The sequence below is a fragment of the Eurytemora carolleeae genome, unplaced genomic scaffold, assembly GCF_000591075.1.
Source record: "Eurytemora carolleeae unplaced genomic scaffold, Eaff_2.0 scaffold269, whole genome shotgun sequence".
Taxonomy (NCBI): Eukaryota; Metazoa; Arthropoda; class Copepoda; order Calanoida; family Temoridae; genus Eurytemora; species Eurytemora carolleeae.
In genome coordinates, this window is record NW_019396245.1 from 211,649 (window position 1) to 226,479 (window position 14,831).

Consider the following 14,831-nt stretch of genomic DNA (forward strand, 5'->3'; position numbering starts at 1 on the left):
TAAATAAACAGTAGGTAGTAAACAAGCTATAATAATAATAATAATAATAATAATAATAATAATAATAATAGTAATTATATCAATTTAAATATAAATGTTGAAAATAAAATACATATAAGATTCCCTTAATAAAAATACCTTTTTTTACTTTTTGATACAAAAAATACTTTTACTCACCCTGCTGTTTTCAATAAGCTGAATATGTAAAATTCAATAAAAGTTTACTCAAATCTGTCAAGTCTAATTATAAGTTATTTTGGAATTTTATATAACTTTTTAAAATTTTTAAATTCAATGTAGTTATAGTCCTATAAATAAATTGAATTCTTCCTGAAAATAAGAAAAGAAATGTGTCCACAATTCATCGTTATCTAATCAAGTTCAATATTAAATAAAATGTGTATAAAAAATCAACGTGATAAAGGGAAAGAAAAACAAGTTAATTGGAAAGTCCAATTTAAAAGATATAAAAGAGGGAAAACAATGCGAATCAAGTGAATATGAAATCAAAAAAGCTGAAATAGAGGACAGGCAAAAAATCATAATGAAATCAAATGTTTTGTCTTCGGTAAAGGGTATAAACAGGAACTGAATCATATCACATTATTCCGTGAGTTAATGCTTGAAATATTTTAATATGATTTTAAATTTACTAAAATATGCAACTTAGTCGTTTATAATTCTCTCACTATATGCAATTTGGTTAAAAAAGCTTCCGGACACTATCGAAGAATAACATTAACAACCGGTGATACATTTGAATTTCCGATCTTAGCCGACCTTTGCGGTTCTAGTTTGGACTGTACCGCCAATTTTCAATTACTAAAGCGGCAGGTGCATGATGATAGTATTTAGAAAACTATAATATAAGAAATATTTTCACTGACTGCTAACTTTAAACTGAATGCTGTTTGACGTAAAATGATGGTTGAAAAGGAGAAATCTGTATCTTACATCATGATGATATTTAGGAAGTATGAAAGATTGTATTGTCATAAAAAAATAACTTTATTTAATTTTCAAAACATTTAAATTGAAGTCGAAAATAAGGAATAGGAGTGAACCCAAAACAAAAAAATACTGTTTTCAGTTTCAAACAAGTTTCGTTCCATTTCAAACCATTTATAGTGATTATACTTACTTTAGAATATAAATATTATCTATGTAGTAGAATTAGTTCTAGATTATGAAGATTAAAAAGTAAAGTTAGGAATAAAAGGATATGTTTATAAGTATTTAAAGTGAAATCATTGAATGGGGGTCATCATGGAGAGTAGATACCATGTGGGTGAGGGGGGGGGGTGTATCAAGGATTGTAGTGTAGGAGTGTAAAAAGGGGCAGGGGGGAGCATGGAGTTGGACAGAGTAAATGAGAAGAAAGGGGAAAGGGGGATTGCATGGGGGCAATAAGGATGAGGAAGTCTAAGTGTAGGGTGGGGGGGCGGGGGGGAGGAGAGGAGTGTGTTTAGAATGGTGTTAGTGGAAGGTAAAACCAGAAGCATTACAAGCATAAATCCACCAGTACTAAGTACATTGTACACTGTACGGGACCGTCAACCTGTGAGCATAACCCGGTGAAATCCACGAAATTATATGTTCTACAATACAAATATCCGAATCAGGTTCAGTACTTGAGAAAGAGAAAAAAACATATGTAATTCAAAGTTTAACGGAATTTATTATCATTTATTTATTCGATTAATATTCATTAACACTAAAACTATGTTTAAATGTTAAAACAGGCCAAGGAAAAAAATCAAAATTAACTCGGTTTTTTTTTCATAAAAAAGTAGGTTAATTAATCGTAAATGGTCAACATTTGTCACTTAAAACTCCTAAAACTAAATTAAATTACGTTAATAAAGTTTCTTTTGACGATATAGTTGGTCAAAGGTTAAACCAACCCAGATCGGATATAAACAAGATGGAACCCACTTTTCAGTAAATAAATAAATAATACATAATTCTTTAACAAGCATGTTTCAAGATATTGCAGGATATGCATGAAGGATACAATTGTATCTTAAATCCCAAACTAGGAAGATTGAAAGAAGATGACTTATTGTCTTAAAAAGTCAAAAATCAAAGACGACTTTCAAATCGTCTTGCTACTATTTCTATGGACACCCTGTATATTTATATATAATAGAAACTGGTATTGAAATACTAAAAGAAAAATAATAACATGCCGTGCATATATTACTTTAATTATGTATTATATTGTCCAATTCAAACTAAAGTAAATTTCACGTAATCTGTTACGTTCTCAATTATATATAACTCCTTTTATTAAAGAGCTTATATTGTCTAAGAAGAAACATAAAAATGTTTGTATTTCTCATACGAAACCAAATAAGTTTGCTTTTCTTATGCTTGCGCATAACATAAGTACTATGGTATATGCCTTGCATCTACAGGGTGTCCCACGAAACATGACAATAGCAAGACGACTTGAAAGTCGTCTTTGATATTTGAATTTATTTGTGACATTTAGTCTTCTATCTACTTTAACATGTATGATTCTTGAAACAATTATCACATAATTTTCCTAGCCCTGGCATTTCCAAAAAGTGGTCTGCGTTTTTTGTGCTTTCAATATTACCGGAGATATAAAGAGTTTGGTTCAGATTTCAATTTTGTTAAATAAAAGCAAAATTGTCGATATCTGAACAAAATTGTTCATATCTCGGGCAATATTGAAAGCACAAAAAATACAGACCACATTTTGGAAATGGCAGGACTAGGAGAATTTTGTGATTAATATCCTAAAATTAGGTTGACAAATAAACGCAGCAAATTATATCAAAAATCAAGACGACATTCAAGTCGTCTTGCATACTGTCATGTTTCGTGGGACACCCTGTATGTTACAGCTATTCAATATGTGTTAGATGTGTTCTTCCAAGCATAACGTTCACACAGTACAAACAGTAATTATGTTTAGCGTACACTATCTTAGTTTTCTTTTTACACTGAGTTCACACAGTACAAACATTAATTATGTTTAGTGTACACTATCTTAGTTTTCTTTTTACACTGAGTTTATACAGTGCAAATTGTGTTTCCTTTATCGTACTATAATTGTATTACATGTATACAAGTTTCAAATTGGGGTTGTTTGAGTACAGAACAAAATAATTCAGAAGATAGAGAGATAAGATAATTTTAAAGTTATATACTCCTAGAAACACTGTTAAAAGAAGTATTTTAATCTTCGTAATTTTAACCTTATTCCTACTGACGTCTCCTCTACCCAAAATACCCTGGACCCCCTCCCTTTTTTCTTATTGTGACACTGATCTATAATATTTCACACTGCAGTTTCAGAAAGTCATAAGACTTTACTTTAATAATCTGAAGAAAAAAAAAGTTTGCAAATAACCATATATTTCTTGCGAAATTCAGTAAATTAGCAAATAAGTGCAAAATCTAAAATGTCCCAGCAAATTCAAATATGCAAGTTTCTGGTTTCCGTGCAAAAGGCTATGAAAGATTCCTTCCTAGTCATATGGCTATTCAGAGAGCTATAAAATGTTAAATTCCAATGACTTGAAGTAGGTCTTTAAGTGTGTTATACATAGGTAAAATTATAAGTAAAATTATAAATACTTTTCTCCGAGAAGGGGTATCCAGGCCCCCCAACCCACCGGACCCTTCATATTTAACTTTAATAATAGTTAAGAAAAAACATGAATATCTTTTTAATTTTTGATCAGATAAAGCTACTTAGGGCACCGTTGTAAATCGGACATTCCACTCTTTTTAAATAAAGAATTGCTTGAAATTACGTTTACAGACTCTTTATGCAAGGAGGAATAGAACTAAGGATGGGGTAGGGAAGGGAGGAGGAATAGAACTAAGGATGGGGTATGGATTGTTTACGTGTGTATTATGTGTCATATTAAAACTAAAAAAGAAAATTAACAAAATTTCTTGGCATCATACGTCAGAAATGTAAAGCAAAATATGAAATAGAAACACTTAGACAACTAGATGTATATTAGAGTGTATATTTAATGTTCCTTGGTCTATGCTGCTAATCAGGGGCGGATATAAGGATTCTGTAGGGGGGGGTAAAAATTATAAATTTGGCGCGCGAAGCGCGCCGAAATTTTTTTTACCCCCCCCTAGAAATTTTTTTACCCCCCCCTAGAAAAATATCATGATGTATATCAAATTATTGGTTATAATTGGGTTTGATTTGCAATTTCCACTCATTTCTGGGATTTACAAACTCAATCTAATAAAGGCTTCATTACATACCTTTCAGCTTTCACCTTGTTTTATACCCTTCATGATAGTCATCCATTTTACATTAACTACAAAGATCTGTAAAAAAACTGAATTTATTTAATTTTAACTAAACTTTTTATTTTAANCCAGGATTCTAGGGGGGGGTATTTATCCCCAGGATTCTAGGGGGGGGTAAATAACCCCAATAACCCCCCTTATATCCGCCACTGCTGCTAATATTCAATTCTAAAATCTTTAAAGCTTCCCTGTATAGTAAAAATCAATTGCAGTAAGTACATTGTACATTGCACATAAATACCCTTTGTAATAAATAAACTAATCTAATGTGCAAGAATTCTAATTATTATGTTTAAATATTTTTTTCAGAAAAACTAGAATTTGAGATGGTTCGAAGACGACTTTCTCTTAATCTTTTGGTCTATTCGCTGATCTCAAGTATTAGCCTCATGGTGTACTTGCAGCGCAACTCCGTCAAGATCCATAACTACACATTCAACATAATTAACCTTGTCAATAATATCAAGGTGCACAAAAATCTTACAGAGTGTCCCTTATCATATTTATGATCTCTAAACTTGAACGCCAAATTATGTTTAAAATACTTAGAGAAACGACTATTTTCAGCATGCAAATTTTAATTTTAACCATGCAAAACATTTTGAATAATCTAATATTTTAAAATTTTCTGATTAATCTTTGAAATCCAAAATTAGAGTATGCACGGTCAAATTTAATATTGGATACCCTGTAGTAAGGAATTTTCTAAGTTTAAATGGTAAATAGTTTTGAATGTCTTCTTCCATTATTCGTTAAGTTGTTTAATACCAAAGACAATAAAAAATTATTATATGCAGTCATAATATAGTAAAATTAACTTCACAAAGTAAAATATATTTGGGCAAAATATATTTTAAACGAAATAAACTGCAAACCGCCTTTAATATAAAATACAGTGTATTAAAGACGACATTCTACCAACAGTCATGTTTCGTCGGGCACATGCACCTTACACAATCAATTCAAGCAATAAAATTTCAATTCTGTTTCATATATATTAGTAAAGACAACCAGTTAACGACTGAACTCCAAATAAATACTCTAAAATGATATATGTTTTCATATTTAAGGCTTACCCCGACAGAGGCTATATACACAAACTAGAAAAACTTTTCAGGTATAATTTTTTTTAGAATTAGAATAGTAGAATAGAACACGGAAACTTAGTTCTCCATTTTTCTAAAAACGAGTAAGAAAAAGACTGAATTCGTAAAAAAAAAATTTTTTTTTGACTTAACCATTGTATATCATGTGTGGCACAATTATATTGAAGTTAGACAGACACTAACTAGTAATATATTTAAATAAAGTAGAAGCGATTTTATCAATACAATGAAGACGACTTTCTGTTAATGGTGCTTTGATCCCTAAGGAGCATTTTTGAAATTGTAAGTTTACAAGAAAACAAACATAAGCTGTGATGTTCACAACTTTTTTTTGTTTAAATGGTCAAGTGTTTCTGCGCTGTTCTAGGGCTTGGCATAAATTAAAATTGAAATTAGAAATCACCATGATTGTATTGATATTTACTACGATGACTGTGCCTTACCTAACTAAAATGTACTTTATGTACACTTTACAGTGGTTTTCTGGTTCCTTGCAGTTCAGTACAATCCTATCAACATACGCAAGGGAATAAAAGTACAATTTAATCCTTAAAACAAAAGGTTTTTTTAAATCTACAAAAGTATTCCAAGCCGATTGTGTATACGTGATATGTCTTTGGTAATTTTTTTGAAATGTCGTCTTTAACTAACAGTTTGGAATCACAATAAATTTTTATTATTGTTAGAAAATTTGTTTGATCTTGAAATGATAACCTTGATCAATCTTAAACAAAAAGTAAAAAAAATTATTTTATATTGATATTAATTTTTTATAACTTTAACACTTTGAAATAAAAAGGAGAAGCGATAAACTTAGGACTTGTTCTTATTAATACAGGACTTCCGAGTACTAGTCCAGATTTCAGGTTAGTTTTTAAGTTTAGTGGAAGATGTACTTAGGACTTCTTTAAATAAATAAGGTTCAAGAGTATTCCAAGGAAACTGATTAATCGCCATCCATTCTCTTTTTCTTTTTTTTCAACCTGATTGATCTAATAGAGTTTATAGTTTGAATAATCAAAGGTCTGCAATATCAGGTTACATAGATATAGGAATTAGAAAATTAGAATTTTTAAGTTTATTTCAGGTTAATTAATTAATGCATAAATATAGCCATAATCTAAATCAACTCAAGTCAAAGGAATTGAGTCTTTGCCACAAACTCTGATTTTCTAATCCCAATATCTTTATAACCCAATGTCTTAAACCTTTGATATTTCAAACTTATATTATTTGATCTAACAAAAGCCATAGTTTGAAATTTCTAAGGTTTACGACGTTGGAATCCAAAGATATAGGGATTAGAAAATCAGAGTTTGTGGCAAAACCTCAATTCCTTTGCGAACTTCTGCAACATCAGGATGCAGAGGTAAAAATGTGAAAGATTATTGTGCAAATTTTCTTGCAATTTACGCACCAGAGTCATATTAAAAAGATTCTATTTTAGGTCGGATGAGTTTGTTTATAAATCAGTCCGTAATCTGAAAGGTATCCTTGCACTAACTGGAGACAGACCAATTCATTTTATTATAGGTAAAGTACAGATTTTTAGGCAAAGTAGATATGTTGCCATGAAAAAAAAACATGTAAAAATTCAAAATATTTATTTTTTGTAAGAAAATGGCTGCATTCTTGGCATTGGCATTCTTAATATATTTTGTCAGCTTAAAAACGAAGTTATCTTTCTCAATGCATTGTTAATCGGCAAAGAAAGGGTACCGTTGTGAATTAGGCATGTAACGCATTTAAATTAGGCTAAATTGAAATTACGCCTATATTCCCTTTAAGAAGTCTCAATTTTTTAACCTAGCATTGACAGCTTGAGAAGAAATGGTAGAGTTAGAAAAAAATTCTGTGTTTAATGTTTTTTAAGGGACTGTCTCTGTAATTTTAAGTGACCCTTTATTCAAATATGGATATTTACGTTTACAGTCCCTTTAAACCTATTCTTGTGAAATAAAAATAAACCTATTTAGTGACTAACCCCAGTAGTGGAAGTTGGGCTGGACAGATAATAAGTTATTGTATCACAAGAAGATTATCCCTGGACATTATCCAGGTAATACATCGGAGATCAGTTTTAATGAACAGTCAAACGTAGTTGAGTTGAACCAGGCATACTTGGTGAACTTTTCTTCAACTTGAATCGGAGCACATGACATGATGAGATGTGGTTTAAATACTTCAACTTCTTGCAATTCAAGAGACCTGGTCCTCGATTAAGTTTTTCAAATCATCAATTTATCTTTTTTACAATATCACATTTTTAAGATTGATAGGAAATGTAATTTAATATTTTCTTACTTCATATTTATTTTTACAGGAAAGATGGTTCAGATGGAGAAATAAAGATAGATTACCACCTTTAAAATTTAGTTTAGGTAGGTTTATCATTGCACTCTCAACTAAGCTTTGTTTGCGTACTGCAGTAACCTGCAATGCACGAACCGAAGATATAGCATTGTTTAGTGGAGAGTGATTGGTTAAGTGTTTTTGAATGGGTTTCCTTCATAAACTCATCTCCGTATAAAAGTTCTCCAAATTCACCCCCTCCCTCACTCCCCCCTCACCCCCTCCTTCACACCCTCCCTAGTCCCCTCCCTCACCCCCTACCAATTACCCATCTTCTTTTAAACACATGAAATGCCTTCTTTAAAAAAAACTATAACAAAGAAATAAATAAAAATGTTTTGTTATTGTTTAGTTGACTCTGAAGAGATTTTAAATCTGAATCCAGATTTTATCCAAGGATTATTTGATAATAGAGAACCATCAACAGCTGAGGTATTTACTACAGTGGGACTTAGAAACCAGAAACCGGTGGAATATGAAGATATCATTTAAGTAACTTTGCGTAGTTATTGTTGCTATAGAGCTAATAGTTTTTTAGAATCCTAACTGCCTATTCCACAATTTTAACATTTTTGATTTCATTCTTTTCAACCTGATCATTAGGGAGCTATCGTTATATATGAAAATCATATTGAAATTATAATTCAAATAGAACTATTTTATCAATCTAAAATATTTTCTAAAAGTACCTAGAAAAAAAAACATTACAAATATTGACCAAGTGGGGCAACAAATTTTTAGAAAATATTCCGATACCTAACATACGATTCAAATGACGCCATAGTTACAATAGGTTCCTTAAACCTAAATAAATATTTAGAAGAACAAGTATTCCTCCACCTTGTTCTATGTTGCTCCTTTGTATCACCTGGCGTTTAAATCTCTAGAAAAACTGCTCGTCATAGATTCATCAGACCTAGAGTTCCTTGTAGATATTGCAGGTATAGACATTAAATATATATAAATTACAAGTTTTTATTTCGAAATGTTAGAATCACAACTTAATCTCTCTTTTCCTTGAACCCCACCATTTATTATCCTAAAATTTTCTTAAGTATTAAGATATAGATATCTTTTACCTTTTAAAGTTGGTTTTATTTATAGTAAATTACATTTATGTAATGATTTTACATTGCATTTAAAGTTTCTAATATATCTTTGGAAAATACAATAAACACACTTTAGATCAACTTACGAGTCTCTACAGGAGTTGACTAGCGGGTTCACAACGCGTACGGTACTCTACAAACCTTTAAATAAGCAGAAAAAGGATATTTAGGAAAATTGACAATTCTCAATTTCGCGGTTTCTCTATAAACATAAGTGATTTGTGAACTTACAGATTTAGTCTCTTTTTAAGATTCAGAGGGTACAGTTGTGAATCGTTCATTTGACTCTTAAAAGAAGGGTTTTCTTTGTTTAAAGTTGTATGATGAGTTTAATGAACTGTAAAAGGATAAGAAGAGTTATTTTTTTTTAGAGTTGTATGATGAGTTTAATGAACTGGAGAAGGATAAGAAGGCTATCATGTCATTAGGCTAGACAACTAGAATTAAAATATATCAATATTACAATTAAGAAGAACCGTTTTGACTAATCTTTGTAAAAACATCTTTAGGTAAACCTAACATTTAGTTATCATTATCTTTTATTGTTTTCTACGCTAAAAGGTTTGGATCTAGCGCCTCACTACTATAACCAGTTGGGGAAGTATAGGTAAATTTAAATATAATATAAATATGAAAATCAGAAAATACATTTTATTTTATTTTAGACGCATTCATCCAAACACGGAGATCGGAAAACCAGGAAGGTTTCAGGTAATTTAGGTTTATCAATCAGGTTTAAAATAAATCAGTTTGAATGAGCACTTGCATCAATTCTAAATTTTCTAATTTATCTTTGCAAGTTGATGTAGCAAACCTTGACTTTTTAATCTAGCAGAATTCTTAATTTAAAATATCAGGTGGCAAAGATATCTGTATTTGAAAAATTGAGAAAGCAATTCGAGTTACTTTGAAAAATTTTAGATAACATTTTGGAGAAATTTTGAAAATTTTAAATGAATTGAGGCTTTGACATATAAACCCTGATTTTATAATTCCTATATCTTTGTAACTTGATCTCGTATAATTTTGAAACTATGAATTCTGTTAGATCAAATAATCTAAGTTTTAAATATCAAAAGTTTACACCATCAGATTAAAAAGATATAGAGATTAGAAAATTTGTGTTTGTGGCAAAGACTAAATATCATGGCTTCTAGTAAAACAAGATGTGACAGATTTAAGAGTAAATATCAAAGATTCTGACTCTTATGTTGGGGGCATTTCCGTAAAAAAGAGTAAACCAGCCAGAGATAGATTTCTCTCAATCAGAAATATTATATATGAATAAGGTAGATATATTTAATGGAAGTTTTCTTAAATGGTAAAATTTTGGTTCTTCATGAAATGAATTGAATTGAATTTGATATGGTAGGAGAGTCGACTCCTACTTAAGTGAACGATGATTGGTCTAAAAATAAATACAACTAACTTGGAAACCCAGGAAATTAAACTTTCTCTATAAAAGTGAACCCACTTAACTTATTTATATGCAAAATTTAGTTCATTCCCGTGGGTTTACCTAGTTTCCCAATCAAAATTTGAGCCAAGTCGGTCAAAGGGTGCATGAGCTATTTCGGACACACAAGCAAAAGAGTAGAGATTTCTACTTTATATATTAAATAACAATAATATATTTGAGCAGGGATTCAACACCGGAGTAGTTCTCTACAGGCTAGATAGGATGAGAGAAAGTGAAATCTACAATAAGTTCCTTTCATCAGACAGGGTTTCCTTTCTTACCAAAAAGTAATTTTTACAATTAGTTCCTTTCATCAGACAGAGTTTCCTTTTTTACAACAAAGTAATTTATACAATAAGTTCCTTGCAGACAGGGTTTCCTTTCTTACAACAAAGTAGTTTATACAATAAGCTACTTTCTTCTTTCTTACAATAAAGTAGTTTACAATAAGCTACTTTCTTCTTTCTTACAATAAAGTAATTTTTACAATAATTTACTTTCATCAGACAGGGTTTCCTTTTTTACAATAAAGTAGTTTATACAAAAAGCTACTTTCTTCTTTCTTACAATAAAGTAGTTAATACAATAAGCTATTTTCTTCTTTCTTACAATAAAGTAATTTTTACAATAATTTACTTTCATCAGACAGGGTTTCCTTTCTTACAATAAAGTATTTAACATTAAGTTTCTTTGATAAGACAGAGTTTCCTACCATGTAACAAAATAATTTTTACAATTTGGGTTCCTGTCATGAGACAGGGTTTCCTTTCAATTACAATAAAGTAAACTAGACGTTATTTCAAGTGACCCTCCATTTAAGGAGGGACATGTATGATTCACAACGCTATACTCTTCAAAAAGGAACAATATATTCTTTTTTTTAACTTGGAAATGGTTTCTCTATGAAAGTAACTTTTGTTAGAAACAAGGGATAAATGGTCAGAATTAAACATGATTGTTGTAAATGGGTACGAGTCACTCGAAAATACAACAACAGTCCCTTATAAGGAAATATTTTTTTAAGGTTTATGTATAAAATAAGTTTAGCAGAGCAAGATTTTTTCACAAACCTGGGATTTATTCATCCTGAACTTTTCAATATTCTTCCTTGTACTTTCAACAAACAGGAATCTATTCAGGTTAGAAGCAGGGGGGGGGGAGGGCGAAACTGATTTTTATTGATATTTATTTTTATTAATAGCAAAGCAATTATCGTCTACCCTAACATTTGCATTTATTTTTGAGCTTTAATTGCATTTTAGATTCACCATTTGATGATATAGTTGATCTTTTATACGTTTTCGGTATCTTGTTAGCTCCTCCATTAAAATATATATAATTGATCTTCAATAATATTTAATAGTATCTGGCGCCACTATTTGAGGATATACTTAATTTTTAATAATAGTATCTAGCGCAACCATTTGAGGATATATTTGATCTTTAATAATATTTTAGTATCTAGCGCCACCATTTGAGGATATATTTGATCTTTAATCATATTTCAGTATCTAGCGCCACCATTTGAGGATATGTTGATCTTTAATTATATTTCAGTATCTAGCGCCACCATTTGAGGATATATTTGATCTTCAATTATATTTTAGTATCTAGCGCCACACTTTGAGAATATATTTGAGCTTAACTATATTTTAATATCTAGCGCCACCATTTGAGGATATATTTGATCTTTAATAATATTTTAGTATCTGGGGCAATCATTTGAGGATATATTTGATCTTTAATTATATTTTAGTATCTAGCGCCACTATTTGAGGATATATTTGATCTTCAATTATATTTTAGTATCTAGCGCCACCCTTTGAGGAAATATTTGATCTTTACCATGATTGTAAAGAAAAAAAGGATGTTAAGGTAAATTACAAATTCTTACAATAATGACTTTGAGGAACTGTCGTTGTAATTTCATATAATTTCAGCGGCATGCCCAATTCACCATGGTATGAGAAAGACCATTTAAGAATGATGGCATGAAGAAGACTCTTTAAATATGGTGACGTGAAAAAGACCCTTTAAATATGGTGACATGAAAAAGACCCTTTAAATATGGTGACATGAAAAAAGACGCTTTAAATATGGTGACATGAAAAAAGACCCTTTAAATATGGTGACATGAAAAAGACCCTTTAAATATGGTGACATAAAAAAGACCCTTTAAATATGGTGACATGAAAAAAAAACCTTTCAATATGGTGACTTAAAAAAGACCCTTTAAATATGATGACATGAAAAAGACCCTTTAAATATGGTGACGTGAAAAAGACCCTTTAAATATGATGAAATAAAGTACCTTTAAATATGGTGACATGAAAAAGACCCTTTAAATATGGTGACATGAAAAAGACCCTTTAAATATGGTGACATGAAAAAAGACCCTTTAAATGTGGTGACATGAAAAAAGACTTTTTAAATATGGTGACAAGAAAAGGACCCTTTAAATATGGTGACATGAAAAAAGACGCTTTAAATATGGTGACATGAAAAAAGACCCTTTAAATATGGTGACATGAAAAAAAAACTTTCAATTTGGTGACATAAAAAAAGACCCTTTAAATATGGTGACATGAAAAAAGACTTTTTAAATATGGTGACATGAAAAAGACCCTTTAAATATGATGACATGAAAAAAGATCCTTTAAATATGGTGACATGAGAAAAGACCCTTTAAATATGGTGACATGAAAAAAAGCCCTTTAAATATGGTGACATGAAAAAAGACCCTTTAAATATGGTGACATGAAAAAAGACCCTTTAAATATGGTGACATGAAAAAAGACTTTTTAAATATGGTGACATGAAAAAGACCCTTTAAATATGGTGACATGAAAAAAGATCCTTTAAATATGATGACATGAAAAAGACCCTTTAAGTATGGTGACATGAAAAAGATCCTTTAAATATGATGATATGAAAAAGACCCTTTAAATATGGTGACAGAAAAAAGATCCTTTAAATATGATGACATGAAAAAGACCCTTTAAATATGGTGACATGAAAAAAGGACCCTTTAAATATGGTGACATGAAAAAAGACCCTTTAAATATGTTGACATGAAAAAGACTTTTAAATTTGGTGATATGAAAAAAAATTCCTTTAAATATGGTGACATGAAAAAAGACCCTTTAAATATGGTGACATGAAAAAAGACCCTTTAAATATAATGACATGGAAAAGTTTGACGATGATATAATTCTAGGTTTATCATATAAACGGTTGTGGACCAACCCTTGAGCTCTGCAAGCATCAGGTAAATCAGAGAATTTGGAAAGGAAAAAGAAATTTTTATATTTTTGCAGTTCATATTTTATGCTCCACGAAATCTGACAAATGTGTCATGCTTAAAAATTGCATGACATAGCTTTCATTCAAGTTTTATCTCACTATTCAAAATTTTTTCTTGTTCTGGCGAAATTTTGAATCAATCTATAGAAATTGTAGAGACCATTTTTGAAAATTTAAGGAATTTTTGCCGATCATTCATGACCCTCTGTAAAGCAAAAAATGGGATGAAACACAACGCACAAAATAAATTTTGTAGGATATGCCTGGAAGTCGGCTGCAGGGGGACAAAACATATCATTTCTTCCATGCTAACTTTGAGGTAATTAAAAGATTATTTCACAAAAAGATTTTTTGAAGTAGCCAACCGATTCCAGATTGCTATAAAGATTATCAAAAGGCATCTATATATAAAGTAACAACTTTTGTTTGTCTGTTTGTATGTCCGATCATAACCGATTTGCCTCAAATTTTGATTGGGAACTTGAGAGATCCACGGGAATGCTTTTAGTTTGGTTTTGAGATTCTAAGTTGAGTTGGAAAAATTGCTAAAATCGTAATACGTCGTTAAACGTTGAGTGTAACCATGAGTACCCGGGTAAAGCTGGGTTCTCAATCAAGTTTCTCATAAAGTTGTTTTCTTTAGGTGTTTTGGGAATAACGTGGTGTACTGAAACTTGATGGTATATACTTCTGTAAAGTATATCCTGGATTAAGTAAACTGGAATATTTTGGTATTGAAGAAACGGTTACTGCAGTATCATGGGATAGGGAAACTGTTACTTCAGTCACAAGGAATATACTGCTGTATCTTGGTATTTAAAACGCTTACTGGATAAAGAAATTGCTACTGAAGTAGCTTAAAATGGTAAAACTATTAGTTGAACGACTGTGAAGTAGCTGCAGCATATTGGATAACGAAACTATCACTACTACTGGAATAAGAAAGCATTTATACTACAGTCGCTTTTTGCAAAGCAACGATTTCAACTCGAGCTTGGGGGAACAAAATTGTTACTGCACATCAGTAAATCAATAACATCTTTCTAGGGGGGCTGAGCCCCCCCCCCTGAGAAAAATTAAAGCCCCCCTCCCTGAAAAATGCCTGGGTCGCAACAGTTACCTTGGTATCTAGGGAATATTGAAACGGCTACTGCGTCACCCGGATTCTTGTCAGTCATCTTCAATTGAAAT

General features: G+C 30.8%; 2 protein-coding genes across 2 annotated transcripts in view; one reads left to right on the forward strand and one right to left on the reverse strand.

Annotated features, from left to right (window-relative positions):
• Positions 1-197, reverse strand: part of LOC111699258 (uncharacterized) — a 9,151-nt gene extending 8,954 nt beyond the window's left edge. The window contains exon 1 of the mRNA XM_023469874.1: positions 178-197. The gene's annotated coding sequence lies outside the window, so the exon portion shown is untranslated. The remainder of the gene's footprint in view (positions 1-177) is intronic.
• A 4,427-nt stretch (positions 198-4,624) lies between these two features.
• Positions 4,625-14,831, forward strand: LOC111699263 (uncharacterized). Its single transcript, XM_023469884.1, has 18 exons — positions 4,625-4,778; positions 5,382-5,428; positions 5,894-5,943; positions 6,217-6,283; positions 6,865-6,950; positions 7,394-7,476; positions 7,741-7,798; positions 8,122-8,201; positions 8,590-8,710; positions 9,250-9,306; positions 9,440-9,485; positions 9,544-9,589; positions 10,521-10,624; positions 11,362-11,476; positions 12,144-12,212; positions 13,555-13,605; positions 13,897-13,959; positions 14,284-14,831. The coding sequence occupies exons 1-18, from the start codon at positions 4,638-4,640 to the stop codon at positions 14,296-14,298; spliced, it is 1,299 nt and encodes a 432-aa protein (XP_023325652.1). The 5' UTR covers positions 4,625-4,637; the 3' UTR covers positions 14,299-14,831.

What these genes read in the sequence shown, in the direction of transcription:
- LOC111699263 (XM_023469884.1), top strand. Translation starts at nt 4,638, where the DNA reads ATGGTTCGAAGACGACTTTCTCTTAATCTTTTGGTCTATTCGCTGATC. An exon ending in AAACTAGAAAAACTTTTCAG is followed by an intron (nt 5,429 to 5,893) that starts GTATAATTTTTT and finishes TACACTTTACAG; the next exon opens with TGGTTTTCTGGTTCCTTGCA. An exon ending in GAGAACCATCAACAGCTGAG is followed by an intron (nt 8,202 to 8,589) that starts GTATTTACTACA and finishes ATAAATATTTAG; the next exon opens with AAGAACAAGTATTCCTCCAC.